This window comes from Peromyscus leucopus, chromosome 17 (genome assembly GCF_004664715.2).
Source record: "Peromyscus leucopus breed LL Stock chromosome 17, UCI_PerLeu_2.1, whole genome shotgun sequence".
NCBI lineage: Eukaryota > Metazoa > Chordata > Mammalia > Rodentia > Cricetidae > Peromyscus > Peromyscus leucopus.
Window position 1 is genome coordinate 55463933 of NC_051077.1, and position 24893 is coordinate 55488825.

The window sequence follows — 24893 nt, forward strand, 5'->3', positions numbered from 1 at the left end:
TAGCCCACTCTGCTGGAGAAACAGCTGGAGGAACAGGGTGTGTGCCAGTGACGGTCAAGAGCCAGGGAGCCTTGGCAGGCAGTGTAGTTGGACTTTTCTTTGGGCCACTATCCAGCTCCCAAATAAAGATACGGAGACTGTTATTTTTTATGAATGCTTGTACCACCAGCTGTTTTAACTTCATTTAACCTGGCTCTGGTCTCTATTTTTTACCTTGGGACTTTGTACCTTTCTTTCGCACTGTGCTTTCATGCTTCCTCCATGTCCAGCTGGCTGACCCTTGGTGTCTCCCTATTGTCTCCTTTTCTTTCTCCTTCGAGCCTAAATCCTCCTCTACTTATTCTCCCTGCCTAGAAGTTCTACCTATACCTCCTTCCTCATTATTGGCCGTTCAGCTCTTATTATTAGCCCAGTCGGGTGTCTTAGGCAGGCAGGTAAAACAGCAATGCATCTTTACATCATTAAGCAGATGCAACACCTCCTTTACACAGTTAAACACACTCTGCAACAAGCAGTGTGGAGGGGGTGGTGCACAGCGGTCGGGCACAGAGCCAAGAGCTGTGGGCTCGTCTGAAATGACCTCTTGTGAGCTGGGCTTGATAGCACACACCCGTGGTGCGTAAGTATGAGAGTAGACGCAGTGACACTCATCTACTGCCCCTGCTCCTTGGCTTTAGCCCAAGAGTTTGAGACAAGCCTGGGCAATGCAGGGATTGCCGTCTAACTAAGAAGAGGAGAGTTGAGGATGGAGCTGAGTGGTCAAGCACTTCCTTGGGGGCCGTGAGGCCCTGAGTTCCTTCCCCGGGCACACGGCTGTCATCTCAGCACTGGAGGGAGAGGCAGGAGACTCTACTAGGAAGCCAGCCTGGCCTAGGTAGTGGCTCTCAGAATCCAAGCAATGGGCTGGAAAGAAGGCGTAGCAGTTAAGAGCATGGGGTATTCTTCTAGAGCACCTAACTGCCTGTGACTACAGTTTAAGGGGATCAGACCTCCAATTCTGGCTCTCGTGTGCTCTCAACACACACACACACTCACTCACGATTAAAAGTAATCTTTTTGTTTTTCAAGACAGGGTTTCTCTGTGTAGCCTTGGCTGTCCTAGAACTCAGAGATCCACCTACCTCTGCCTCCTGAGTACTGGGATTAAAGGTGTGTGCTACCACCCAGCCTAAAAATAAATCATTAAAAAAAAATAATAATAATAATAATAATCCAGGGGTTGGAGAGATGGCTCAGAGGTTAAGAGCACTGCTTGCCCTTCCAAAGGTCCTGAGTTCAATTTCCAGCAACCACATGGTGGCTTACAACCATCTGTAATAAAATCTGGTTGCCCTCTTCTGGCCTGCAGGGATACATGCGCAGACAGAACACTGTATATATAATAAATAATAAATCTTTAAAAAAAAAAATCCAAGCAGAGCAAGTTGTCATCCCATGGCCCCAAGTACTTAGGAAGACTGAGGCAGGAGGATCACTTAAGGCTTGTAGCTTGAGGCCAGCCTGGCCAGCACAGAGAACCTTAATCTCACTTATGTGTACTGTCATACGTTGGGAGAATTGCTTTTCAGTGGCACTGTTAATGAGGTTCATTGCATGATGCAGAAACCCTTGTTGGAAGTTGACTGATCTCTTAGCACCGAACCCTGACCACTGTTCCATACTTAGAGCACCTCAGTGAGGTCTGGGATTGAGATGACTGATGACAGGATGTAGGCTGTGTGGGTCATGGTCCTACTCATGAGGAGTCTTGGGTATGTGCTGAGGTGGGAGTCTAGATTGCATCCAGGCCTGGTCAGCCTAACCTAACTGGATCGCTACTGCCCATCACTGTGCTCTATTGCAGGTGGAACCCTTGCCTTCGTCAGCCCAAGCTTGGCAGTGCACAAGACCACCTCGGCTGTGGACCGTCAGCGGGAATACCTCCTGGACATGATCCCTCCACGCTCCATCCCCCAATCAGCCACATGGAAATAGTGGAGCCCGGCCCAGCTGAGGACAGGCTCTCCGCTCTCCTGCGGCCCCCTGGTCCAGGACGCACAGACTACCCTCCTAACAAGTTGCCTGAGACAGCTCAGGCCTTGGCTATTTAGCCTTGCAGTGGCCGGAAGAGGGTGCCACCTTGGTGCCCAGGATCAGAACCAGGGACCTCCCCCGTGGGCCTTCTTCCTTTTTGCCTTTAGTTTGCCCGACACCAGCAGAAACTCGGACCTAGGGGCCAGCTCTGCCTGCCAGCATGGGTGGGAGCTCACCCTGGACACTGTGACATGCCCGGGCCAGCTGGCACCGGGGCTCCCGAAGTTGAGCCGGGGTTTTGTTCTCTTTCGGCTTTTCCCATCTTAGCTCCTCAGTCTCTGCCTCCTCATGGCCATCTATAGGTTGGAGTTTGGGTTTTTGTTTTTTCTTTTTTAATCACCTCATGATGATGATGGAATTAAAAGTGAACTGTGTAGACCCAGGGTCTCTGTTGTGCACAGTGTAGTCCCTAGCCCCAGAGGACACTCTGAGTGGCAGCCCCAGGGATGACAGGTGCCACCATGGGTCCAGGTGTGTCTTCGCTGCTTGCTGCAGCCCCTGGCTTCCACACTGAGCAGAGTGAGTCTCGGGGGTTCCAGAGGGATGCTGGGCCCACTGTGCTGGAACCAGAGCTGGCTGCTGGCAGGGAGGCTGCTGGGTTATTTTTTGTCGTTTATTTTATTAAAATTTCTTTCCTTTTCCTCTTCATTTTGATGGACACAATCTCAAGGTGCGCAAGAGGCACCCAGGTAGGCCCAGATAGAACCCCTGTGCCTGGGGTTGGCAGGGTTTACTTCCAACTCCTCCTCAGGCCACAGGAATGTCTTTGCAAGGGCCAGGTCTACTTTAGTTTTGTTTCCTTCTCCCGTCGTCACTCTTTAAAAATTGGTTCCATGGTGAAAGGCAGAAGCAGCAGCGCTATGCGTCCAGCTCGCCCAGGGTGGCCTGCTGCATGTCTGCAGTGATTGGCTGCTGTCAGATCCCCACCAGCCCTGGCTTCCCTTGACACAATACAGTTAGGGACTTTAATTTAAACCCTTGTTCTGCAGACCACCGCCCTCTGCAGATACGAACCCCACCTCCTCCTAATAAAGGCTCATTTAACCCCGTGCTCACTCGTGTGCAAATCCTCCGTCTCTAGGAATTGTTTAGACATACGGGAGTTCCGAGTTTTGGAAAATCTTTTTGTGTGAAACCCAAGTTGCTCAGTGCTTTTAGGTTTGAGTCACTTCCCAGGGTGGATTTGGGGGAATGAACAGAAATTGACCCTTTTTGGGGGGAGGGGGCGTTTTTAAACCAAAAAAATACAAAAATATATGCAAGCATTTCTTACTTGAGTATTTGTGTGCCTGGCAAGTCAGTTCCTATTTTCTACCCTTCCTGAATGGCTGGCCTCTGCTCAGTGACATGGGCCAACATCTCCTGGCTCCTTGGAGCAACAGCACTAGGTGGCCTCTCTGCTAGAAGCCTTGAGTCCTCAGTTCCAAGAAGTCATCGATCAGTTATTACCTGGCGCTGGACGAAGACCTCCACTTGAACTGACTCGGGGGCTCTGTTGGCACACTTGTGACCTCTACCCTTCCAGCCTTCCAAGTCTGCTGTTTGCTCCCCATCCTGACATTCACCTGTCACCTAAGCTTGTAAGCCCAGTAGCTTGTGCACCTCCCGGGGCAGGCTACAGCAGGGCCCAGGGTTGCTGGTGCATCCTTGTCCAGGGATGACACTGGTGATGAATGCTCTGTGTAAGGAGGCTGCGAGTGTGAGGTGCCTTAGTTAACTGGAAAGTGCTGCCTGTTCCTTTGCACTGCACTGGCCTGGGCAGCAAGCCCTGATAGCGACATTCGAGCTGAGGACTTGGCCGGGAGGACTGGGTGTTTAGGGTGCTGTACAAAGCTGGCTCGCATCCCTATTCTGATGACCTGGGTCCTGGGTTCCTTGCAGCTCCTAGAGATCTGCCATCCTCTGCCTCCTGAGTGTTGGGATTAATGGCCTGCACCTCCACACCTGACTTTTAAAGAACTTAAAAAAAAAGTTAAATGTGGTTAAAAGTTATAGGCATGGTACTTTCATGCCTATACTTGGGAGTTGAAGGTGAGGTGGTGGTCCCTACTTCATTGATTGCCCAGAGGCAATCACAAACTTATCAATGGCTCTGGTCAGTGGGGGCACATGTACAGGTTTGAAGGGACCAAGTGCAAGACACATGCCTATTGAACAACCCCCCAGCTTGGTGCCCAGTTTGTGGGAACATCAGGAACCAGACCTCTGCCAGACTCCCAAGTGTCACCTGGGTCAGGGGAACAGTGGCCCTGAGCATCCTGGGACCCCTACCCCCCCCTCAGGGAAGCCCAAGCTTGTCCCAGGCAGGAGGAGTGAGGGCAGTGCTGGCTGCAATACCCCCATGCCACATTTGACTGGAAGCAGAGAACCAGGGTGAGTATCAGAATGAATGGCATTTGGGGAAAGGTGGACCTCACCGTTCCCAATCATGTCAGCCTGAAGACCTTGGACTGTTGCCAAACGTGCTTTCTAAATCCTCGTGTACAACAGTTACAGTAGTGCAGGGTGTGGGGGCTGGGGCGGCTGCACTTGTATTTATTGTGACTAAATCTTTGATAATTCTTGTTTTTGAAGTTTGCCACCAAACTGGAATAGATGTTCCAATAAATGAGCTGGAATTGGTAGCCTCCTTATGTTGGGGAATTCTGAGACCCTGAAGAACAATAAAGAAACGGACCAAATGTCACTGTATTGTTCTTTAATTTCCTGAGACCCCACTATTTTGTCCCAACTTCCGGTGGCCTTTCTAAAAGTGGGGTGTGTGTGTGAAAGGTGGGGTGCATATGCCTTTTGAACAAGGCATCCCTCTACTGTGATGTGTGTCAGATCCTGTTTGACCTCAACAGGCAGGGCTTTCAGTGAGAATCCCAACTGAGTTCTGCAAGCCCAGGCCACACTGCTGGAGTGACTGCTTTTCCCATTGTCTTGGGCTTCACTGTTGGAACGCTCCCCGCATGGACAGAGCTGTGGACTTGTCCTCCGTCGGTGTCTGCATCAGCTTGAGATGCTCAGTGTCACATTGTGATTCTGTTTTGAGGCAGGATCTGCTTTAAGCCCAGGCTGCCTGTGAACTGACCCTCCTCCTTCCACCTCCTAAGGGCAGGGAGGACAGGCATCTAGCACCATTGGAAACACTTTACTTAAGACATCGGGCTAAGGCTGGGCCGTGGTGGCGCACACCTTTAATCCCAGCACTCGGGAGGCAGAGGCAGGCGGATCTTTGTGAGTTCAAGGCCAGCCTGGGCTACCAAGTGAGTCCCAGGAAAGGCGCAAAGCTACACAGAGAAACCCTGTCTCGAAAAAAAAAAAAAAAAAAAAAAAACAAAAAAAAAAAAAAAAAAAAAAAAAAAAAAAAAAAAAACAACAGGCTAGAGAGGTGGCTCAGAGGTTAAGAGCACTGGCTCCTCTTGCAGACAACCCCATTTTTGTCCCTAGCGCCTACACAGCAGCTCACAAGCATCTTCAACTCCAGTCTCAGGGATCTGATGCCTTCTGGCCTCCACAGGCTCTGAACACACATGTTTACAGACATATGCCAAAAAAAGGGGGGGGGCAGGCTTAGTGGCACACACCTTTAATCTCAGTACTTGGGAGGTAGAGGCAGGCAGATCTCTGAGTTTGAGGCCAGCCTGGTTTACATAGACCACCTTGTGGGAAGAGAAGTAAAAAGGGAAGCTGGGCTTTTGGGTGCATACCTGTAATCACACTGCCCAAGAGGTGGAGGCAGGAGGATTGCTCCAAGTTCTATTTGGGTTACATAGTAGCCCAGGTTGGCCATGCCTCAAAAAACAAAAACAAATCTGAGGGTATGGCTCGGGAAAACTGGGATAACCCTATGTATGCTGTGAATGTGTTCATTACCATTGGTTAACAAAGAAGCTGCTTTGGCCTATAGCAAGGCAGGACAGAGCCAGGTGGAAAATCCAAGCAGAGAGACACCAGCAGCCCCTGGAGCAACAAGATGTACTAGAGAATGGGTAATGCCATGAAGCCATGTGGCAAAATATAGATGAATAGAAAGGATTAATTTAAGTTGTAAGAGTTAGTAATAAGCCTGAGCAATAGACCAAATGGTTTGTAATTAATATTGAGCCTCTGAGTAATTATTTTAAAAGCGACTGCGGGACTGGGCGGACAGAAAACCCATGCCTGGAGTCCCCCAGAGTGGGGCTGGGGCTTGCTCTGAAGGCGATCACCTGCTTAATCTCAGTAGGTTCTGGGTTCCAACCCCAGCACCCGAGGAGCAATGGGAAGCGGATCGTGTAGCTCAGCTTGTGTGAAGGTAAGGATCGGTTCTGAAGGTGCTGGAATCTGGAAGATGCTATAGACTCCGTCTGCGGAATCTGCTGAGCTACACCCTCCCCAAGTCTCAGGGATGGTGTCCTGCCCAGTGTTTCAGGTGCTGAGGACAAAACCGTAACCTCAGAGCCTCCCTGTTCACCAGAGGGTGGGTTGTTTCTGCCTAGGCTTTGGCATATTCCAGACAGCACTAGAGTTTAGGCCCCTCCCCTCTTGTAGCCTCAGTTTCCCCATCTACCAATGAGGCAGTTGGGGCCCCGCATGAGGATAGAGCTCACACGGGACCTCCAGAGCACCTGTGAGGGAGAGCAGGGGCTGAGCACGGCAAGACCTACGGCACGCGGCCCCTCAGACTGCCTGGGCCTCATACAGGGACAGGAGAGGGTTGAAAATGTTTCCAGACAGTCACTGTCACCAAACCCCTGTAAAGTCAGGCAAGACTCCCAGCTGCCTCCTCCCTCTTCAGTTCCCCTTTGAAGTACTGCATCAGCTCCCCTCATGTTCTCATTCCCTTCCCCAGCATCACCCTGTCCGGGCTGTGGTGTGTGTGGTGTGTGTGTGTGTGTGTGGTTTTTTTGAGACAGTGTTCTCTGTGTAGTCTTGGCTGTCCTGGAACTCACAGAAATCCACCTGCCTCTGCCTCCTGAGCCATTTTTTTAACGGTTTGGGCACAGGCCCCAAACAGCTTCACGGTCTCCCCCTCGCTATCTGCCCCCCCTCGGCATTCTGCACGACTCACAACTATTTCCACATCTCGTCTCATTTTACTTGACATTGCACTTTGGTGAAGGCAAGGATGGTTCAAGCCTCTTGGAGCCCAGGTCCTGGTTCAAGACATGCCGAACTGGGCTGCACACCTGTCACCCCGAACTTAGGAAGCGTAGGCAGGAGAGTCCAAGTTCCAGGCCAGCCTAAGCTGCATAGTGAGATGTCTGGAGTAAGCAAGCCGTGGTCTAGCATGACACACAAACCATCACCAGCAACAGCAACAACAAAGAAAACAGAACCAGTAGCTGGGTCTGTTCTCTCCCTGGAAACTACCTGTAAACATAGGGAAAGTACCACCACCCAGGACTCTCAGCTTCAAGAGACCTGAGTACAAACCATAGCTATCTCTGCACAGCTGACACCTGTGTGGGCCTCAGTTTCCCCATCTGCAAATGCTCAGTTTCTGCTGACAGGCAGTCCCCTCCACCCACGCCGATTCCAATTCAAGCATCATCACATCCCGGGGGACGACTACAGAACCTCTAGAAGTTTGTCCAGTTTGGGAAACTCAAAAGTTCCAGGTTTGAATCCCACAACTCCCTTCTGAGGTCTGAAGCTAGAATCTCCACATACGTGGCTTTCTCTAAATCCCCGCCTCTCTGCTCCGTAACAAGGGTCCACCGCTAAAGCCACTTGCGAGGAAGAGCGAATTTATTGCAGGTTCCAACCTGGAACTTGGAGTGCACCGCCGGCCCGCAGCTTCTCCGCGCCGGGGCCACTCATCGCGCAGCAGGAGCTCATTCCGCGCAGGCGCAATGCTTCTCTCTCTTTTCTTCGCGCCCCTCCCGGGGCCTTCTCGCCAGAAATCGAGGATGCGCATGCGCCCTCCAGCAATCGGGTTGTGCAGGAGGAACCAGAATCCAACAGCCGACCTCTGTGGGCCGCCGCCGTGGGGGCAGGGGAAGGGACAGGGCTCGTGCGCAGTGGCGCGCGGCGACTTCGCGGGTTTCCCGAAGCTCGCCTGTCGCGCGTGCGCCGCCCTGGCTCAGGGCCTGGTGCGGCGGGAACAGCGAGACCCCCGGCTCCTAGCCGGAGCCCCCGGCCCGCAGCCAGCCATTGCGCGCCACCTGGCCCGCCGAGGGCCGGGCGGATGGGCTGAACTGTAGCAGCTCGGCGATCAAGGACTTGCATCGTTCCGACAGTTCGAGGCCGTCGGGGTAGAGCACACCGCGCTTCTGGCGCCGGGGCAGGCCAGCAATGTCCGAGTCATCGAAGGGCATGCACCCGGTGACCATGACGTAGAGCACAACGCCCAGGCTCCATACGTCGTATTTCTTGGGGTCGTAGGGGATGCCCAGGAGCACCTCAGGTGACGCATAGGCGGCCGAGCCGCAGTAGGTGGTGCTCAGGTCTGGGTAGCCGTGCGCCTGACGGCCAAAACCGAAATCCGTGAGCTTGACGCGGCGCTCGTCAGGGCTCAGCAGCACGTTTTCGCACTTGAGGTCGCGGTGCACCAGGTGGTGGTCGTGCAGGTAGCGCACGGCACCCGCGATCTGCGAGAAGAGTTCGCGCGCCTGTGACCCCGGGATGCGCCCGTTGCGCTGCACTGCCTGCAGCAGGTCGGTGGCTGCTGCCTCCATGACGATGTACAGCTTCCCGTTGCACACCTCGATGAACTCGAAGACGTGCACGATGTGCGGGTGCCGTACTCCCCGCAGGATGGACAGCTCTCGGGGCAGAAACTTGTTGACGAAGTCCGGAGGCGCTCGCCGACGGTCCACCACCTTGATGGCCACCGTCCCTTTATACTTCTTGGAGGTGGCCACCTTCACCTTGGAGTAGCTGCCCTCACCTATCGTGCGGCCCAGCTTATAGCCAAGTTCACTCAGGAGCTTGTCGCCCGACATGGTGGCGCCCGGGGCGCGCGGGGAGCAGGAGGCGGCTGCTGTCGGGGGGCGGCCGGACTCCGATCTCGGGCCTAACCCATGGTGCTCGGCACCTGCACCCCCGTGCCCCCATGTGCCCACTCCCAAGGTCCTAGAGCCGCGATGACTTTTATTGCCCGGGTAACAATTTCTGCCTTGTGAAGTGACTGCGGGCGTCACTCAGCCTTGGGGTGGGGACCCCCCGCCCCGCCCCGCGGGCTCCCCAAACCCTCCTCAGGCTTTGTGACTCAATCGCTCTGAATGGCCAGTTCCTCATGAGAGGGCACTGGCGAGGGGACAGATCACTAGTGTGTGACAGGATGGGTCCCTGAGGTGGTGGTGCTTAGCTGGGTGGTACCCCGTCTCTGCCTTGGCCCCTGGAGGTGGCGGGTGGAAAGGGGCAACCTGTGCAAACCTCGAGGCTGGCCACCATCGGAAGGAAAGTTAGGTGAACGCCAAGGCTTTTATTGCAAGGTACAGGGTGCCCAGGAGGGCTCAGGTGCTAACCATTGAGCATGCCGCGTCCTGGGGCCAGAGCAAGCGGGGCTGGCGGAAGCTCCAGAATTGTCGGAGAACCACCCGGGCGACCAAACTTCCGCCACACTCAAAATGGCGATCGCACGTCACCTCACTTCCGTCGGTGACCGGAAGTTGGGGGTCTTGCAAGTATGGCGGCATCGAAGGTGAAGCAGGACATGCCCCCGCCAGGGGGCTACGGCCCCATCGACTACAAGCGGAACCTGCCTCGCCGGGGACTGTCGGGTCAGTGTCGTCCTGTTGGAGGTCGGGAGCGGGGAGCCCGCGGGCTGCCGTTTACACCGTGAGAGGCTCAGGGTTCGAGTCTTGGGTTTCTGTGGGGCCAGACTCCTCATCTCCCCAGTTTCCAGTTGACTTCCACAGTTTGGGAAATCAAACCTGCGAGAAGCAAGCCCGGAATTTGGAGGCTGTTTCGGCTGGTCTCACACTCTGTACCCGAGGATGACCTGACTTCTGGTCTCTGCCTCCGTTTCCCGAGGCTGCACCGTTATGCTCAGCCCTTTTTTTTTTTTTAATTTTTAAATTGGTTTTGCAATTAGGGGCTTACTATATAGCCCGGGCTGGCCTCAAAATCATGGCAACCCCGCCTCTGCCAACCGAGTTCTGGGATGACAGACAGACAGGTCCACCCAAGGTTCTATGTGTGTTGATTATAACCTAGCATAGAACCTAGGCTAGTCGCAAACTCCAGCCTCCCTAGTGCACATCCCTCACTGGCATTTTCTGCTTTTCCCTCCTCCAAGACAGGCTTTCATGGAGCCCAGGCCAATCTGGAACTCCTTACCCCCCTACCTCTGCCTCCATAGTGCCAGGATGACAGGCATGTGCCCACCATGCTGGGCTGTGTCTTTAAAAGTTTAAAGTGTTTTAAGTAACATTTATTATTGATTTCAACAGGGAAAGAATGGAGAACATTAAGGTCTCTACCCTCAGTGCTCAAAGTTATAAAAATACAATAGCTAGGGGTATAGTGCCTGCCTAGCATTTCAGAGCCCTGGTCCCACCCTTAGTACGGCATAAATAGTACTGAGTGGTGGACACCCGTCATCCCAGCACTTAGGAGGCTGAGTTGGAGGATTGGGAGTTTAGGGTCATCCTGGGCTACATAGATCAACTAGGCTACATTACATGATGCCGTCTCCCCCTAAAATAAATAAATAAATAAATAAATAAATAAATAAATAACTCAGGGACTTGGAGAGATGGCTCAGTGGTTAGGATCACTTGATGCTTTTCCAGAGGACCTGAGTTTGGTAACTCCACTCTACGAATTTAGATTTTAATTCATCAGACTTAACTGTGCATATTATGCAAACTATGCTTCAATTAAAAAGCAAAACCTATGTGTTGGCTCACCTGTGACCCCAGCACAAGAGAAGCAAAGGTGGGATCACTGCAAGTTCAAGGCTAGCTTAGGCTATGTAGAGTTCAGGCCAGCCAGGACTATATCGTGAGACCCTGTTTCAAAAACCAGCTGGGTGGTGGTGGTACGTACACTCTTAATTCCCGCACTCGGGAGGCAGAGGCAGGCAGGTCTCTTAGTTCAAGGCCAGCCTGGGTTATAAAGTTAGTTCTAGGACTGCATGCATATCCGGTGCCTATGCAAGCCAGAAAAGGGTATTTGATCCCCTGGAACTGAAGTGACAGGCAGTTGTGAGCTGCCATGTGAGTGCTACAAACTGAATGAGCAGCAAGTACTTTGTTTTTGTTTTTTCCAGAAAGTGTTTCTCTGTGTAGCCCTGGCTGTCTAGAACTCACTCTGTAGACCAGGCTGGCTTGGAACTCACAGATATGCTGGCTCCTGTCTCCCCAGAGCGCCGGGATTAAAGGTGTGGTCCACCACCACAGGGCCAGCAAGTGCTCTTTAAAGGTTTTTATTTATTTTATGTGAGTGTTTTGTTGCATTTATCTATGCACCTTGTTTGTGCATAGGCCAGGTGAAGGCACCAGAAACCTGGGAACTGGAGATAAGGGGCAATTGTGGACTGCCTCATGGGTGCTGGGAACCAAACCTCTGCAAGAACAGCCAGTGTTCTTGACCCCTGGGCCGTCTCCCCTGCACCTCTGTCTTTTTCTTAAGACTCACACTCTTTCCCAGGCTAGCTTTGAACTCCCTTTCTCTTGCTCTTCCTGTTTCAGGCAAGTTTCAGGAGTGTTGGAATAATAGATGTGTGCGCCAAATCTGTCACCTTCCTTCCTTCCTCCCTCCCTCCCTTCCTCCATTCCTTCCTTCCTTTCTTTTTTTTTTTTTTTATTATTTTTTTATTTTCTCTGTATATCCCTGGCTGTCCTAGAACTCCCTCTGTAGACCAGGCTGGCCTCCAACTCTGGTCGGCCTGCCTCTGCCTCTCCATTGTTGGGATTAAAGGAGTGTGCACCACTGTCCAGCTCTATTTTTTTTTTGGGCTGGGGGTTGAGACAGGGTCTCTCTGTAGCTTTGGAGCCTGTCCTGGACTAGCTCTGTAGACCAGGCTGGCCTAGAGCTCACAGAGATCCACCTGCCTCTGCCTCCCAAGTGCTGGGATTACAGGCATGCGCCACCACCGCCCGGCCTATTTTTTAATATTTATCATTGTGCATGCATGTGTGTGGGGAGTTTGGGGATGTGGCGGTCAGAGACGACTGTGTTAAGTCAGTTTTCTTCTATCTTTATGTGGGTTCCAGGAATTGAACTCAGATCATCAGGTTTCTATAGCAAGCATGTTTACCAACAGAGCCACTTGGCAGCTCCTCTTTTCCCATCTCTTTCTGAAGTATAACACACCCACGCCCGTGCCCTGCTCAGGCCTGCACATGTTTTCTACATAGCATGTGCCCATAGGGCTCCTAGATTGAGCTGGTGGGCTCCTCAGTCGGCATAGCTTGTTTATTTATTTTTAATCTTTATGTATTCCTGCATTTGTTTATTTGGAGGCAAGGTTTCATTCAAGTCCTTGAATTCTCTCTGAAGCTTAGGATGACCCTGGATTGAGCCTGCTCCCACCTCCTGAGTGCTGGGATGACAGGAGTCTGGCACTAAGCCTGGCTTCTGTGGTGCTGGCTACGGAACCCAGGGCTCGTGCCTGTTAGGCAAGCACTCTGCCAGGTGAGCCCTCTGCCCAGCCTTCCTTTTGTTTAGAAGTTACAATGTGCTTTCCCTCCTCTTCAGATCCTGACACAGCCGTGCTTACTGCCCTGAACCTTTTTTTGTTTGCTTGTTTTATTTTTAAGATTTATTTATTTAGAGACAGGGTCTCACTATGTAGCCCTGGCTGGCCTGAAGCTCTCTATGTAGACCAGGCTGGCTTCAAACTCAGAGAGATCCACCTGCCTCTGTTTCCCAAGTGCTGGGATTGAAGGAGTGCACCACCATGCCTGGCTACGATATAACTATGTGTGTGTGCATGTCTGCATGTGAGTGCAGGTTCTCATGGAGGCCAGAAGATGGCGTCAGATCCCCTGAGCTGGAGTTATAGGCACCCAGCATGGGATTTGGGAACAAAGGTTTGGTTCTCTTAAGAGCAGCAAGCACTGTTAACCTTAGCCATGGGTCCAGCCCTGACAGTTTGTTTTTGTTTTTGGGGTATGGGTGTGGGTGTGTAGCCCAGGCTGGCCTTCCTGCCTCAGTCTCATCCTCCCAAGTACTGGGATGACACAGCGGCACCACCGATCCAGCTCTGTGCAGGCCCACCCCACCCCACCTCACCAGATGCAGAGGGTGAACACACTGCAGTGACAGGTCAGGCTCTGTTCATATCCGCACTTGGTGTCTGGCTGGCCAGTGAGTGCACATGGCCAGTCCTGTCTCAAGTTGCTCCGAGCTGGTGGGACACATATGTCAGCATTCCTGCCTTGCACTGCTCCTGGTCACTGAGGCCTGTGGTAGCCTGGGGAAGCCCGGAGGAGCCTCTCTGTCTCCAGACCCCAGACTGGTTTCAGGGTGGTTATTTTCTGCACCCTCCTTCCTCTGCAGCTGACATGGCTTCCTTCCCATTCATGGCATCACCAGCACACTTTCACACCATGCTCAGCCCTGTAATAATTGTTGTTGTTGTTATTTTTGGTTTTTGAAACAGTCTCACTGTGTAGACCAGGCTGGTCTTGAACTCACAGAGCTCTGCCTGCCTTGGCCTTCCAAGTGCTGGGATTAAAGGCACACAGCCCCCCTCCACCGTGAGGGGTTGTCTGCATATGTTTTCATTCCCAGGGGCCTATTCAGCTAATAGTGCCGTTTACAGCATGATGGTGTCTGTTACTGAAGGAAGCCCTGTTTTTGTTCTGGAGTACATTTCTGTACTTACTGTTTTGGGGGAGGCGGGGGCACCATGCTGTGAATGTCTTTGTTTGAACCAGGGTCTCACTAGTAGCCCTGGCTGGTCTGGAACTTGCTGTAAATCAGGGAAGCTGCAAACAGTGGTCCTCTCGCCCCACCTCATGAGTGCTGGCATTATGGAAATGCACCAGGGCACTTGGGCTCTTTTTTCAGACAGGGTTCCTCTGTGTAGCCCTGGCTATCCTGGAACTTACTCTGTAGACCAGGCTGGCCTCAAACTCACAGAGATCCACCTGTCTCTGCTTCCTGAGTGCTGGGATTAAAGGCGTGTGACACCACCACAGGCTCTTCTTTTTTTTTTAAATTAATTTTCTTTCTTTCTTTCTTTCTTTCTTTCTTTCTTTCTTTCTTTCTTTCTTTCTTTCTTTCTTTCTTTCTTTCTTTCTTTCTTTCTTTCCTTCCTTCCTTCCTTCCTTGCTTCCTTCCTTCCTTCCTTCCTTCCTTCTTTCTTTCTTTCTTTCTTTCTTTCCTTCTTTCTTTCTCTTTCTTCTTCTTTTAAATACAGGGTCTCACTATTTACCCTGCCTGGCCTAGAACTCTATGTAGACAAGGTTGGCCTGTAACTCACAGAGGTACACCGGCCTCAAGGCTTTTGATATCACACCTAGCCTCTTTTTTTGGGGGGGGGGTTCTCATGTAGCTTCAGCTGTCCCCAAACTCCTCATGTAGCCAAGGATGATTTTGAACTCTTGATTTTCCTGCCTCTGCTTCCCAAGTGGTGGGATCACAGGCATGTGCCACGACTCCTGGTTTATGCTGTTAGGGGTGGAACCCAGGAATCCAGCCTGTTAGGCAGGCTGGCACTCAGTGCCAACTGACCTCAGCCATGGGACACCTTCAGCTCTTACCTCCAGGCCTCCATCCACTGGGAGTTGTTCTAGGTGAGCAGGGGCACTGTGCATCTGTGTGGCCAGTGGTCCTGTGCTGAGGAGGCTCCTCCCCCATTAAATTATTGTGGCATCTTTGTCCAAAGCCAATTGACTGTAAAATGTGAGGGTTTATTTGCGGATTTGGACGTCTGGTTCTGTCCTGCTGGCAAACGTGACTGCCCTCATGCCAGCATGTCTTTGTGCACACACAGCTGCCTGGTGAGTCTGGAGCTGTCACGTTTGAATCCTGCAACGTTGCTCTTGGAAGCAGCCGTTACTGCCCTGGGTACTTCCACATGAATTTCCTGACCTGCCTGTAGGTTTCTCTGAAGGGGAAGGGTCGAGGTTCTGGTGGTGACGGTTCTGGATCTCACACTGCCACCTGCTCACAGGTTCATTGATTCGGGGACACGACACAGGGTGGCAGTGCCTCCCACACCTTCAGCTACTTGGGGGACTGAGGTGGAGGATGTGGGTTCTGCACCCTCTCTCCCCCATGGTACCTCCTGAAATGGAGTCTACCCCAGTGATTACTGTAGCCAGCCAGGGGCAGGTGAAGGCTGGGAGTCAAGTCAGCATGTGGCTCCCTCATCCCTGGCCTCTCACTCTAGAGGAAGTGGGGCCACACTTGGATGCCCACACTTAAGGACCAGAACTTCCCACAAGAGCCTGTTTGTTCTTCTGAGAATTTGGGGGGGGAATGACTCAGGTCAGATTCCGGGGCCACTAGGGTTCTCTTAGCTGTTGGAAATGAGGGTGCAGACACCTCCCCAGTCGGGTGGAGGCCGAGTATACCCACAGTCAACTGGTCAGAGATGGTCCTGAAAGCGTAGGGCATCCCCAGAGAACTTGTACCGCTGGACTTGGGACCCAGCCACCCTGGTTGTCCCTGGCTGGAGGGCCTGGCCTCTGAACATGAGCTTTAAAGTCTGAACTAAGCGGGTGGGAAATATTTAGCTCCTGACCCAGCGGAAGGTCTAGTCGGGCCTCGCCCCCAGAACCTGTTCTATCCCCTGTGGCCCAGCCCTCTCCACACATTCTGTAGTCATCGGTGGGTGACCCCTGGAGCGTGTCCTGCCGCTCAGGATTGGAACTCCCCCGCTGGCCTTAAGTAATTATTTATGGTGGCCCCTGTCTCCCCTGGGTGCAGGGCAGGTGGCGTACCCTGATGAGCCCATGGTGCCTACGCCACCCCTGGAGTCAGGAGGAGGCCGTGCGGCACCCCGGGGCGCTTCCAGCCTCTGGTGGTGCAGTCAGAGCCCTCTCTGGTGGAGACCAGGCCTTTGACCTTTGGTTGGTTGGTTTGGTTTGTGTGCCACCCCGTCCTGCAAGACAAGGTCTGTGTGTCAGCCTGGCTGCCCCCCCACCTCACAGGTGCCTCTGCCTGAGTGCTGAGATTAAAGGCGTGTACCACCATACCTGGCACCTTTGTCCTGGACGTGGTTCTCAGCCTTCCTAATGCTATGACCCTTTAATACAGTTCTTCACCGGGCAGTGGTGGCACCAGCCTTTAATCCCAGCACTTGGGAGGCAGAGACTGGCAGGTCTCTGTGAGTTCAAGGCCAGCCTGATGTGCAGGGTGAGTTCCAGGACAGCCATGGCTATACAGAGAAACCCTGTCTCAAAAAACAACAATAACAAAAAATGGTTCCTCTTGTTGTGGTGATCCCAACCTATAAAATTATTTTTATTGCTACTTCATAACTAATTTTGCCACTGTTGTAAAATATAATGTAAATATCTGATTGCAGGACATCTGATGTGTGACGCCTGTGAAAGGTTGTTTGAACCCCAAAGGGGTCACGGCCCACATGTTGAGAAGCACTGTTCTAGACCCTGGGGCTCTCCTGTGTCCCTGCTGGCCTGTACCTCCCAGAAAGTGTGCCAGTCCAGACTGCCTGACACAGAGCAGGAGAGTTGGAGGCTGTCCCGGGGAAGTGGCTGAGGGAGGACAGGCCCCTTGTGGGGTGTGGAGGAGAGAGTCAGCAGACAGACACCACTTCCCAGAGACCCAGTGTTGCTGAGAAGGCGGCCTCACTTCTCTTGCAGGCTACAGCATGTTCGCGGTGGGCATCGGGACCCTGCTCTTTGGCTACTGGAGAATAATGAGGTGGAACCGGGAGCGCAGGTAGGCCCTGCTCACTCCCAGGGCTTCTGTGAGGGTGACGGTGTTCTTGATTGGCTAGTTGTTGGGGGCCAGGAAGTATGGATCCTACCTCTCACTTGCTGTCCTAAAGGGAAGAGCTGGAGATCGGCCTTGAGTTGTTCCTGGTCCAGGATAGCATAAACAGTAGGACACCTGGAACTTGGGGTCTCCTTGCTGGCACTGTGTGTGGTCATAGAGGTCACTGGGGCATAGAGGCAGGTGGATCTCTAGGAGCTGCAGACGAGCCAGGGCCACACAGTGAGACCTCAACAGAAAGGACCCAGACCATGGGAGGTATGTCCCCTGAAAGCCAGAAAGACGAGGACCATGAGTGTCATAGATGAGGGTGTCTCTGGAAAGAGAGCCCCACCAGAGGCTCTTCTAGACCACATCACTGGGTTGTTTCCCTGGCCCCTGAAGTTGAGAAGTTCCCGACTCCCTGTGGGGGTAATAGCTGCGGGAAGACCTGCATGCCCAATGCCCTGCTATTTTGAGAACAAAGGGAAACTGATTTTGTAAGGCCCAGAGCCTGGTGGTGATGAGTGTGCCCCCCTCTCCACCCAGATCATCAGACAGGGCTATTTTTAGGATTAAAAAAAAAAAAAGTTTACTTGAAAGGAAAATGTGAAGCCAACACTTTTGTGGCTGCTGTAGTCAGTCTGTGCCAGCTGCAGACTTGCCTTCCTGTCCCAACTCAGGTGGCCAGCCTTGCCCTCCCCTGTCCCTCCCCACCAGCGTCCTGTGGTCCTGTCATATCTCTTCCACACTCCCTCAGTGGCCCCATTTGACCCCGAGTGGGTGTCACGGTTTCACAGGCGCCTGCAGATCGAAGATTTGGAGGCCCGGATCGCCCTCATGCCGCTCTTCCAGGCAGAGATGGACAGGAGGTAGGCCAGGGTGGGAGGGCCTCACGGTCAAGGAGGGACAGTGGTCACCCTGGGTGGGTCTGATCTCACCCCGCCCTGTGGCCACAGGACCCTGCAGATTCTTCGGGAGAACCTGGAGGAGGAGGCCGTCATCATGAAAGACGTGCCTGACTGGAAGGTGAGTCCGGGGTGGGGTGGGGTGGGGTGGTCCGCCGGGACTGATGGACTGACCCCGCCCTGCCCGCAGGTGGGCGAGTCTGTGTTCCACACCACGCGCTGGGTGCCGCCCCTCCTCGAAGAGTTGTACGGGCTGCGCACCAAGGAGGAGTTGGACAACGCCAGGTTCGGCTTCTCCTGGTACATGTAGGGCCCGAGCCCACGCCCACAATAAAGAATCATCAAATAAGCGCCAGCATGTCTCTGATCCCTCTACACCTGTCTGCTGCCCGGACACCTCAGGGTTAAGTCACCCTGTGCTTTGGCCAATAGCTGCACGCAGCGCCTCCCAGGGCCTGCTAATCAGGCGCTCAGTCACAGGGCTCCGCCCACCGGACTTGCTTAAAAGGCAGCGTGGAGCCAGCCTGCCTTTGCTTGCCTTTGCGGCCATGAGCAGCAGTGCATGCGGCGGCGACAAGGGCCCGGGAGAGGCGCCAGAGGAGAGGCGCTTTCTCAGGTCAGCAGGTGACAGGGGGCTGAGGCCAGGGTGGCAGGCTGGAGGCAGGGGAATGACTGGGGTGGGCCCTAGGGTTTGCTGGGAGCTTGCAGGTGCAGAAGTCGAGTTACCAGGGAAACCGCATTCCAGGCAAGCCGGCCCTCATCGTTACCCTCACTGTTTGAGAGAGAACCTGAGAGCCTTGGAGTCACACAGAGGCTTTGAATATCAACTGCCACTGGAAGCCAAGAAGGTTCAGGGTGGGGGCTGTGACCCTGGCTCCATTTCAGGGCCCAGAGACCATGTGTGCAGGTCACCAGGTGAGCAATAGTGATGGGTAGACGTGTTGGGGAGAGCACGGGGCGCCTTGGCTGAAGGCTCCCTTGCCCTTCTAGAGATGATTTGGGGTTGTCCGGCCCAGTTCCCTTTTCAGACCTCAACACTTGGCCTGAAAAGAGACCCTAGCCTTGCTGTCCCTGTCCTAGGGAATTTCGGGGGGGTGTTCCCCCATAACAGCCTCCAAATAGCAGATGGGCTTCCCTGCTGGTCCCATGAGCTCTCGTCCACTCTGTCCACCAGGATTAACCACTGCCCCTGGTTGGGTTTTCCCCTGGACTGCCTACTTTCAGGAGGAGACACCCCCCACCCCCAAAGAGATGACTGCCGGGCAGAGGTGGGGTCCGAGCCTTTCCAGGGTGACGGGTGTGCTTGCCGGGGGGCCAGAGGTCCACATCGGATGTCTGCCGCTGTTTCTCTACCTCAGGTTTTGGAGACAGTCTCTCACTGAACCTGAAGTTGACTGGTTTCTAGATTGGCTGGCCAGTGAGCTCCACACTCCCGGTTGTACCTGGCCAGTGTGTTACAGGCACAGCTCCTGCACAGCTGCTTCTTGTTTTTTTTTTCTGTGGGTTTGGGAATTTAGTTTAATTCCTGCTTGCAAGGCGAGCCGTTTATGAATGTAAGGCATCTCCTCCTTTTGTGTGTGTGTTGCACGGTGGCTGTGCAGGTGAGAGGCACTGGGTTCCCTGGAGCTGGAGTGACAGGTGGTTGTGAAGTGCCTAGTGTGGGTGCTGGACTTAGTCCCCTGCAAGAGCACCCCTGGCTTTTAACCACTGTGCCATCTCTCAGCCCTGCAGATTTGTTTTTGAGATAGAAATTCACTAAGCAGCAGTTGGCTACGGACTTGCGATGGTCCTGCCTCACCCGCTAAGTGCTGGGATTCGAGTACGTGCCACCGTGTCCGAGCCTGACCCACACTGGATGTGTCGTCCCAGAAGCTGGGCGGGTGGTCCAGGCCCTTCGTCTAGGTGCAGTGCAGTGCCACACCCTCCTTCCGGGTTTCTGCTCTGCCCCTGTGGTCCCGCCCTCCTAACTAAACTGTCCTCCTCTGTGCCCTGCTTTCTTTGTGTGTGTGTGTGTGGGGGGGTTCTCTCTGTCTAGCCCAGGCTGGCCTGGAACTCTGTAGCCCAGGCTGGCCTCCAGCTCGGAGATCCACCTGCCTCTGCCTCCCGAGTGCTGGGATTAAAGGCGTGCGCCACCCCCCACCATCTCTTGTAGCCCCTGTCAGGAAGCCTGTGTCCTGCACTGTGCTCCTGGTCTGAGGGCAAGTGTAGCTTCTTGGGTGCCTCTCAAACCCACCCTCCACCTTGAATCTTCTGCCTGTCTCTGTAACGCAGACATCCACCTGCCTCTGCCTCTGAGTGCTGGATTAAAGGCGTGCGCACCGAGCCCTGCCTGTCCTGCCCCTCACACATCCTGACTTGTTCCAGCGCTCTCACTTCTTGCTTTTGCCTTCTTCCAGGATGCCCTGACTGGCATCTCTTGGCAGTGACTGCTGGCCAGTAGGCACCCTCCCCCCCCCCAGTGCACAGCTGGAATGTCAGGAGAGAGCCGTTGGCACCAAGCCGACTCTGCCTACCCCAGCCCTGCGCTGTGGTGCTGAGTACCTGCCCTGCAGCACGCGGAGGCCCCCGACGCTGCCCTGGCTCCTGTGCTCGATTGACATTGCTTTCTAAAAGGTCTTCCCTAGTGCTAGGTGTGGAACCCAGACCTCACACATGCTTGGCAGGTGTCCACATGTGCAACATTCAATTGCTAATGACTTTTGAACAGACTTAGGGATTATGTGATCTATTCTTGCCTTCAGTTAGTTCTGTTAGAGGTAACTGGAGACAGCCCTCAGCCAAGTGGTGGTAAAGCCATTTGGCCCAGCAGCCCATCTCTGGCCAGGTAATCTTTCCTTTCTTTTCTTTTCTTTTTTTTTCCGGAGCTGAGGACCGAACCCAGGGCCTTGCGCTTGCTAGGCAAGTGCTCTACCACTGAGCTAAATCCCCAACCCCTAATTTTGTTTTTTTAAGATATGGTCTCATGTCCATCAGTAGTGGCACACTCCCAGCACTCGGGAGGCAGAGGCAGGTGGATCTCTGTGAGTTCGAGGCCAGCCTGGTCTATAGAGCGAGATCCAGGACAGCCAGGGCTACACAGAGAAACCCTGTCTCAAAAACACAAACAAACAAAGATAGGGTCTTACTATGTAGCCCTGGCTGGCCTGGAACATGTTATGTATGTCCTTAAACTCACACAGATCTGCCAGCCTCTGCGTTCTAGGTACTGGGATTAAAGACATGGGCTACAAAGCCAGGTTCAGATATCTTAATTTCATTGTCCCTGACGATGGGCCGTCAAGGTGAAGGTCCCACTTCCGCTTTCCTGAATGAGCTGCTAAAGTGCAGTCTTCAAAACCCACGGTCACGAGCCTCACTCACTGCCCCTCCAGTGTTTTAGACCTTCCTCATTCATGGATTCCTGTGTCAAAAATCAACTCACCTCCCCATCAAAATCTTCTAAGGTTGTTTGGGAGTGTGTGGGCACTCCAGTTATAAATCTGAGGGAGGAGAATTGGTTCAATGAGCCCTGGGATATGCAGTGTAGGGGATCAGTCTGCATTCAGAATCTTTCCTTCTGATTCTGGGTCGCTCAGCTTTGGGGTTAGGGGGGACGGGTGGACACGACACCACCGCTGAGTGACGTGTGTCTTTCACCACTAGAGTGCGCGCCTCTGGCTGAGGCTGCCATTTCAAACCATGCTTGTGGGATGGGAAAGTGGGCAAGAGATGATGGACCTGCCACTGAGGCTCCTCGTGGGCCAGGACGGGCCAGAGCCTTCAGCCAGGTCTGGGCAGCCCCTGAGCCTGTTGCCCGACTCTGCCCGCAGCACCTCGGAGGCGGCCGCCCTGGAGCGCGAGCTGCTGGACGAGTACCGCTTTGGGCGGCTGCAGCTGGTGGAACTATGCGGGGCATGCCAGTGCCGTGGCTGTGACGAAGGGGTACCGGCTCCCTTGGCTTGGGGGCTACTTCAACTCATCGCTGGGGTGGGGAAACTGAAGTACAAGGCTTCATTTTCAGGCTCGCTGCCAGAGAAGGCAGAAGTGGGGTCCCCAGAGACTCAGATGGGGGAACACCCACAGGGTGGGGCTTGGGCCCTCAAAGCGCAGGCCTGGGTCCCCTGGAAGTATGACCTACCTGACAGCCATCTGAATACCCCTAAATGCTCCACGAGGAAGCAGGTCCAGAGATGAGCAGCATGGTCAAATGAGGTCTGAAGCAGGATTCAAACTAGGTGTATCCTGCTCAGCTAAACCTTCACCCCAGAGGTGCCCCCAATATGACGGGAGAGTACTGATGCCAGAGGTGCTGGCTGTGAGGCCACTGAGCCTGGCCTTGGGGTCCTCCATGAACAGGGGCAATTCGGTTATAAATGCAGACACCAAGAAGAGTATGCCCCCTCTCTGCTGTGTGTCCCGCCTCTCCTTCCTTTACATTTTTTTTAAATTACATTTATTGCCCTGCCCCCATGTGAGCGTGTGCATGTGGAGCTCGGAGGGCGTTTGTGGGGAGCCAATGTTCTTCCACCATGTGGGTCTCAGGAAAGAAACCCGGGCCCCTCCCTAGGCTTGGTGGCAAGCTCCTTTACCTGCTGAGCCACCTTCACTGGCCCTCTTTGGTAGTCCAGGCTGCCCTGGTGGAGGCTCACAACTGCCAACTTGACAGTTGGAGACCTGAGGCAGCAGGATTGGTGTAAGTTCAAGACCACCCTGAGCGAGAACCTCTCACACAGTAACACAACAAACCGTGCAGACCGAGCTTCTGAAATAGAAGGCAAACAGGAAATACAGATGGTCTAGGCGCCATGCTTGCCCAGTTGCAGACCTCACTCCAGGATCACCCCACTTTTCACTGTAACTTGGGGGTAGCTAAGCAAGGAGAGTGGGGATGTGTCCAAAGTGTGTGTGGAGTAAACAAACCACACTGGACCTGGGTTCAGAGGCTGGGTCCCCAGTCTGGCGGCCGGAGTCAATCTGCCCTGCACGCAGACCACCTCTTGACCACGGCTCCGTCCCTCCGCCTCAGTCCCCTCCCCACCATCGAGCCACCCTGTTGTGCTGTCGCAGGCGTTCCCCTTGCCCTCGCTGTCGCGCAAGCAGAGGACGGTGCTGGTGGTCTGCGGTCCGGAACAGAACGCGCTGTAGGGCTGGCATGCGCCCGGCACCTTCGGGTGTTCGTGAGTAGCAGGGTCCTATGGAGGGGGGGGGGGGGGCAGAGTTGGGGCTGGGGTCCCGCTGCAGCCATCACCGGACCCGGGTTCCCCCAGGAGTACCAGCCCAGCATCTTCTGCCCGGTGCGTTCAGCCGACGCGCTGCACCGCGACCTGACCACGCAGTGCGAGAAGATGGACATCCCCTTCCTGTCTTTCCTGCCCGCCGAGGTCAGCTGCACCCACTCTGACCCCGCCATGGCCCGTCTGCCATCCAGGCCCCTGACACCTCCCCACTCCCCACAGGTGCGGCTCATCGATGACGCATACGGGCTGGTGGTGGACGCGGTGCTAGGCCCCGGAGTGCGGCCGGCGGAGGCGGGTGGGCCCTGCGCGCGCGCGCTGGCCACGCTGAAGCGGCTTTCCATCCCGCTCGTGAGCCTGGACGTCCCCTCAGCATGCCACCCGGGGGCAGCCTGGTCACCCTGGCCTGTTTTCCCTACCCACCTCTTCCAGCCTCAGGGTCCCTCGTTTGCTTGCGCGCGCGCACACACACACACACACACACACACACACACACACACACACACACACACACGACCCTAGCCTAGGTTTTCCCCATCCAGCTCTTTCAACCTTAATTTCCGTGTCTGCCCTCATCCTGTTTCACGCCCACCCTAAGGATGGGGAAGTTACAAGTGGCTGCCCCAAGTGACCCGGTGTCCTCTCGGTCCGAGTGCCCAGTTAAACCGGCACCACCCACCGCTGGCCCTGCTACAGGGCAGACGTGAGCTCACTCCTCAAGAGACCACGCCTGCCAGGGACAGACAGCTCCCAGCTCTCTTAGGAGGCGGCGTGTAAATGTCCCCCGCTGGAGGGCCCCGGAGTCATCCTAGATCATATCTAGAGACATATGTAGTCTGGGGGGGGGGTAGGCTGCAGGTGGACGGGGGTGGGGTTGGGGGAGAGGGACCCTGCCGTTGGAAGCCTCTTGTCAGAGAGAGGAGCAGGCAGCTTCCGGTTAGTGTCTGAGGCAAGGAGAGGCGTGCTTGTCCCCTGACAGAGGTGACAGACTCCTGTGGGTTGGGGACGTCCCAGGCTGGAGAAAGACATAAATCCGGTGGGGAGGTAGGGGCACAGTTCTGAGGGAGGAGGTCTCAGGTCACAGTACAGGGTGGGGACCTGATCCGAGAAGGGAGGCTGAAGTCAGACGAAGGGACAGGGAGTGAGGAAGGTCTGGTCTGAGCAAAGCGGCTTCTGTCCGGTGGGGCGGGAGGTACGGATCCGAAGGCAGAGGCTGGGTCTTGCCAGACAGGCGGAGGAAACGGTGTGATCCGAGGGCGGAGGCGGTTCTGCGGTCAGCAGGTCTGACCGCTCCCCACGTGTCGGAGGTTGAGGCACCGGACCTGGAGGGAGACAGGGCAGACCCGGCCCGGGAGCCGCGGTCCTCCCAGCTCCCCCTCTTCCGCCCTCAGGCTGGGACGCCGAGGCTGGCGGCGACGCGAAGGACGCGGTGCAGCCCGACGTGCTAGTGTCCTTCGCTGCGCCCAAGAGCTGCGCCGGCCGCTTCTCCGGGCGCCACCACTTTGTGGCCGGCAGGTTCGTGCCTGAGGACGTGCGCCGCAAGTTTGGCCTGCGCCTGCCAAAATATACCGGCACCGACTGCGTGGCCGCGCTCTAACTGGCGCGCGCTGGGACCCGCACCAATAAACATCACCACCACCTTCTCCTCTGCCTCCTTTGTGCGCCAGACCAGGGGGTGGGCGGGTGGAGAAGGAACTTCCTTCGGAGAGGAGAGGAGCTGCGCGGTAGAGCTTCCTAGAATAGAGGGTAGACCTGGGTGGGACTTCCAGGCTGTCGGGAGTGGCCTAGAGTACTTAAGACCGAAGTTAAACGCGATAGAGAACTTCCAGCCGCCGAAGCAACTTCAAGTTTAAGACCAAATGGCGCCTCCCACGCGGCGCAGGACCGG

General features: G+C 54.6%; 4 protein-coding genes across 5 annotated transcripts in view; 3 read left to right on the top strand and 1 right to left on the bottom strand.

The window, feature by feature from the left end:
- Gatad2a (GATA zinc finger domain containing 2A) overlaps positions 1-1993 on the top strand; it is a 64350-nt gene extending 62357 nt beyond the window's left edge. For both annotated transcript variants that reach the window (XM_028861335.2, XM_028861336.2), the window contains exon 13: positions 1844-1993. In XM_028861335.2, coding sequence (XP_028717168.2) covers positions 1844-1974 — 131 coding nt within the window. In that variant the 3' untranslated portion in view covers positions 1975-1993. The remainder of the gene's footprint in view (positions 1-1843) is intronic.
- Positions 1994-7183: 5190 nt separating this feature from the next.
- On the bottom strand, positions 7184-9490 carry Tssk6 (testis specific serine kinase 6). Its single transcript, XM_028861333.2, has 2 exons — positions 7809-9490; positions 7184-7288 (listed from the first exon to the last, which is right to left on the bottom strand). Exon 1 carries the CDS (start codon positions 8985-8987, stop codon positions 8166-8168), a length of 822 nt encoding a protein of 273 aa, XP_028717166.1. The 5' UTR covers positions 8988-9490; the 3' UTR covers positions 7184-7288; positions 7809-8165.
- A 93-nt stretch (positions 9491-9583) lies between these two features.
- On the top strand, positions 9584-18147 carry Ndufa13 (NADH:ubiquinone oxidoreductase subunit A13). Its single transcript, XM_028861334.2, has 5 exons — positions 9584-9767; positions 16773-16851; positions 17685-17756; positions 17844-17913; positions 17983-18147. The coding sequence occupies exons 1-5, from the start codon at positions 9674-9676 to the stop codon at positions 18100-18102; spliced, it is 435 nt and encodes a 144-aa protein (XP_028717167.1). The 5' UTR covers positions 9584-9673; the 3' UTR covers positions 18103-18147.
- Positions 18148-18247: 100 nt separating this feature from the next.
- Yjefn3 (YjeF N-terminal domain containing 3) lies at positions 18248-24648 on the top strand. The gene is given in 8 exon segments (XM_028861338.2): positions 18248-18408; positions 21602-21680; positions 21682-21713; positions 22817-22905; positions 22908-22948; positions 23039-23152; positions 23228-23370; positions 24389-24648. Coding segments are annotated over 8 exon segments (780 nt in total). The 5' UTR covers positions 18248-18340; the 3' UTR covers positions 24603-24648.
- Positions 24649-24893: the final 245 nt, after the last annotated feature.

Bases quoted from the DNA above. Each gene is read 5' to 3' on its own strand.
- Ndufa13 (XM_028861334.2), top strand. From the start codon at position 9,674: ATGGCGGCATCGAAGGTGAAGCAGGACATGCCCCCGCCAGGGGGCTAC. The intron at 9,768-16,772 runs GTCAGTGTCGTC...CTTCTCTTGCAG, and splicing joins GCCTCGCCGGGGACTGTCGG to GCTACAGCATGTTCGCGGTG. The intron at 17,757-17,843 runs GTAGGCCAGGGT...CTGTGGCCACAG, and splicing joins CAGGCAGAGATGGACAGGAG to GACCCTGCAGATTCTTCGGG.
- Tssk6 (XM_028861333.2), bottom strand. From the start codon at position 8,987: ATGTCGGGCGACAAGCTCCTGAGTGAACTTGGCTATAAGCTGGGCCGC.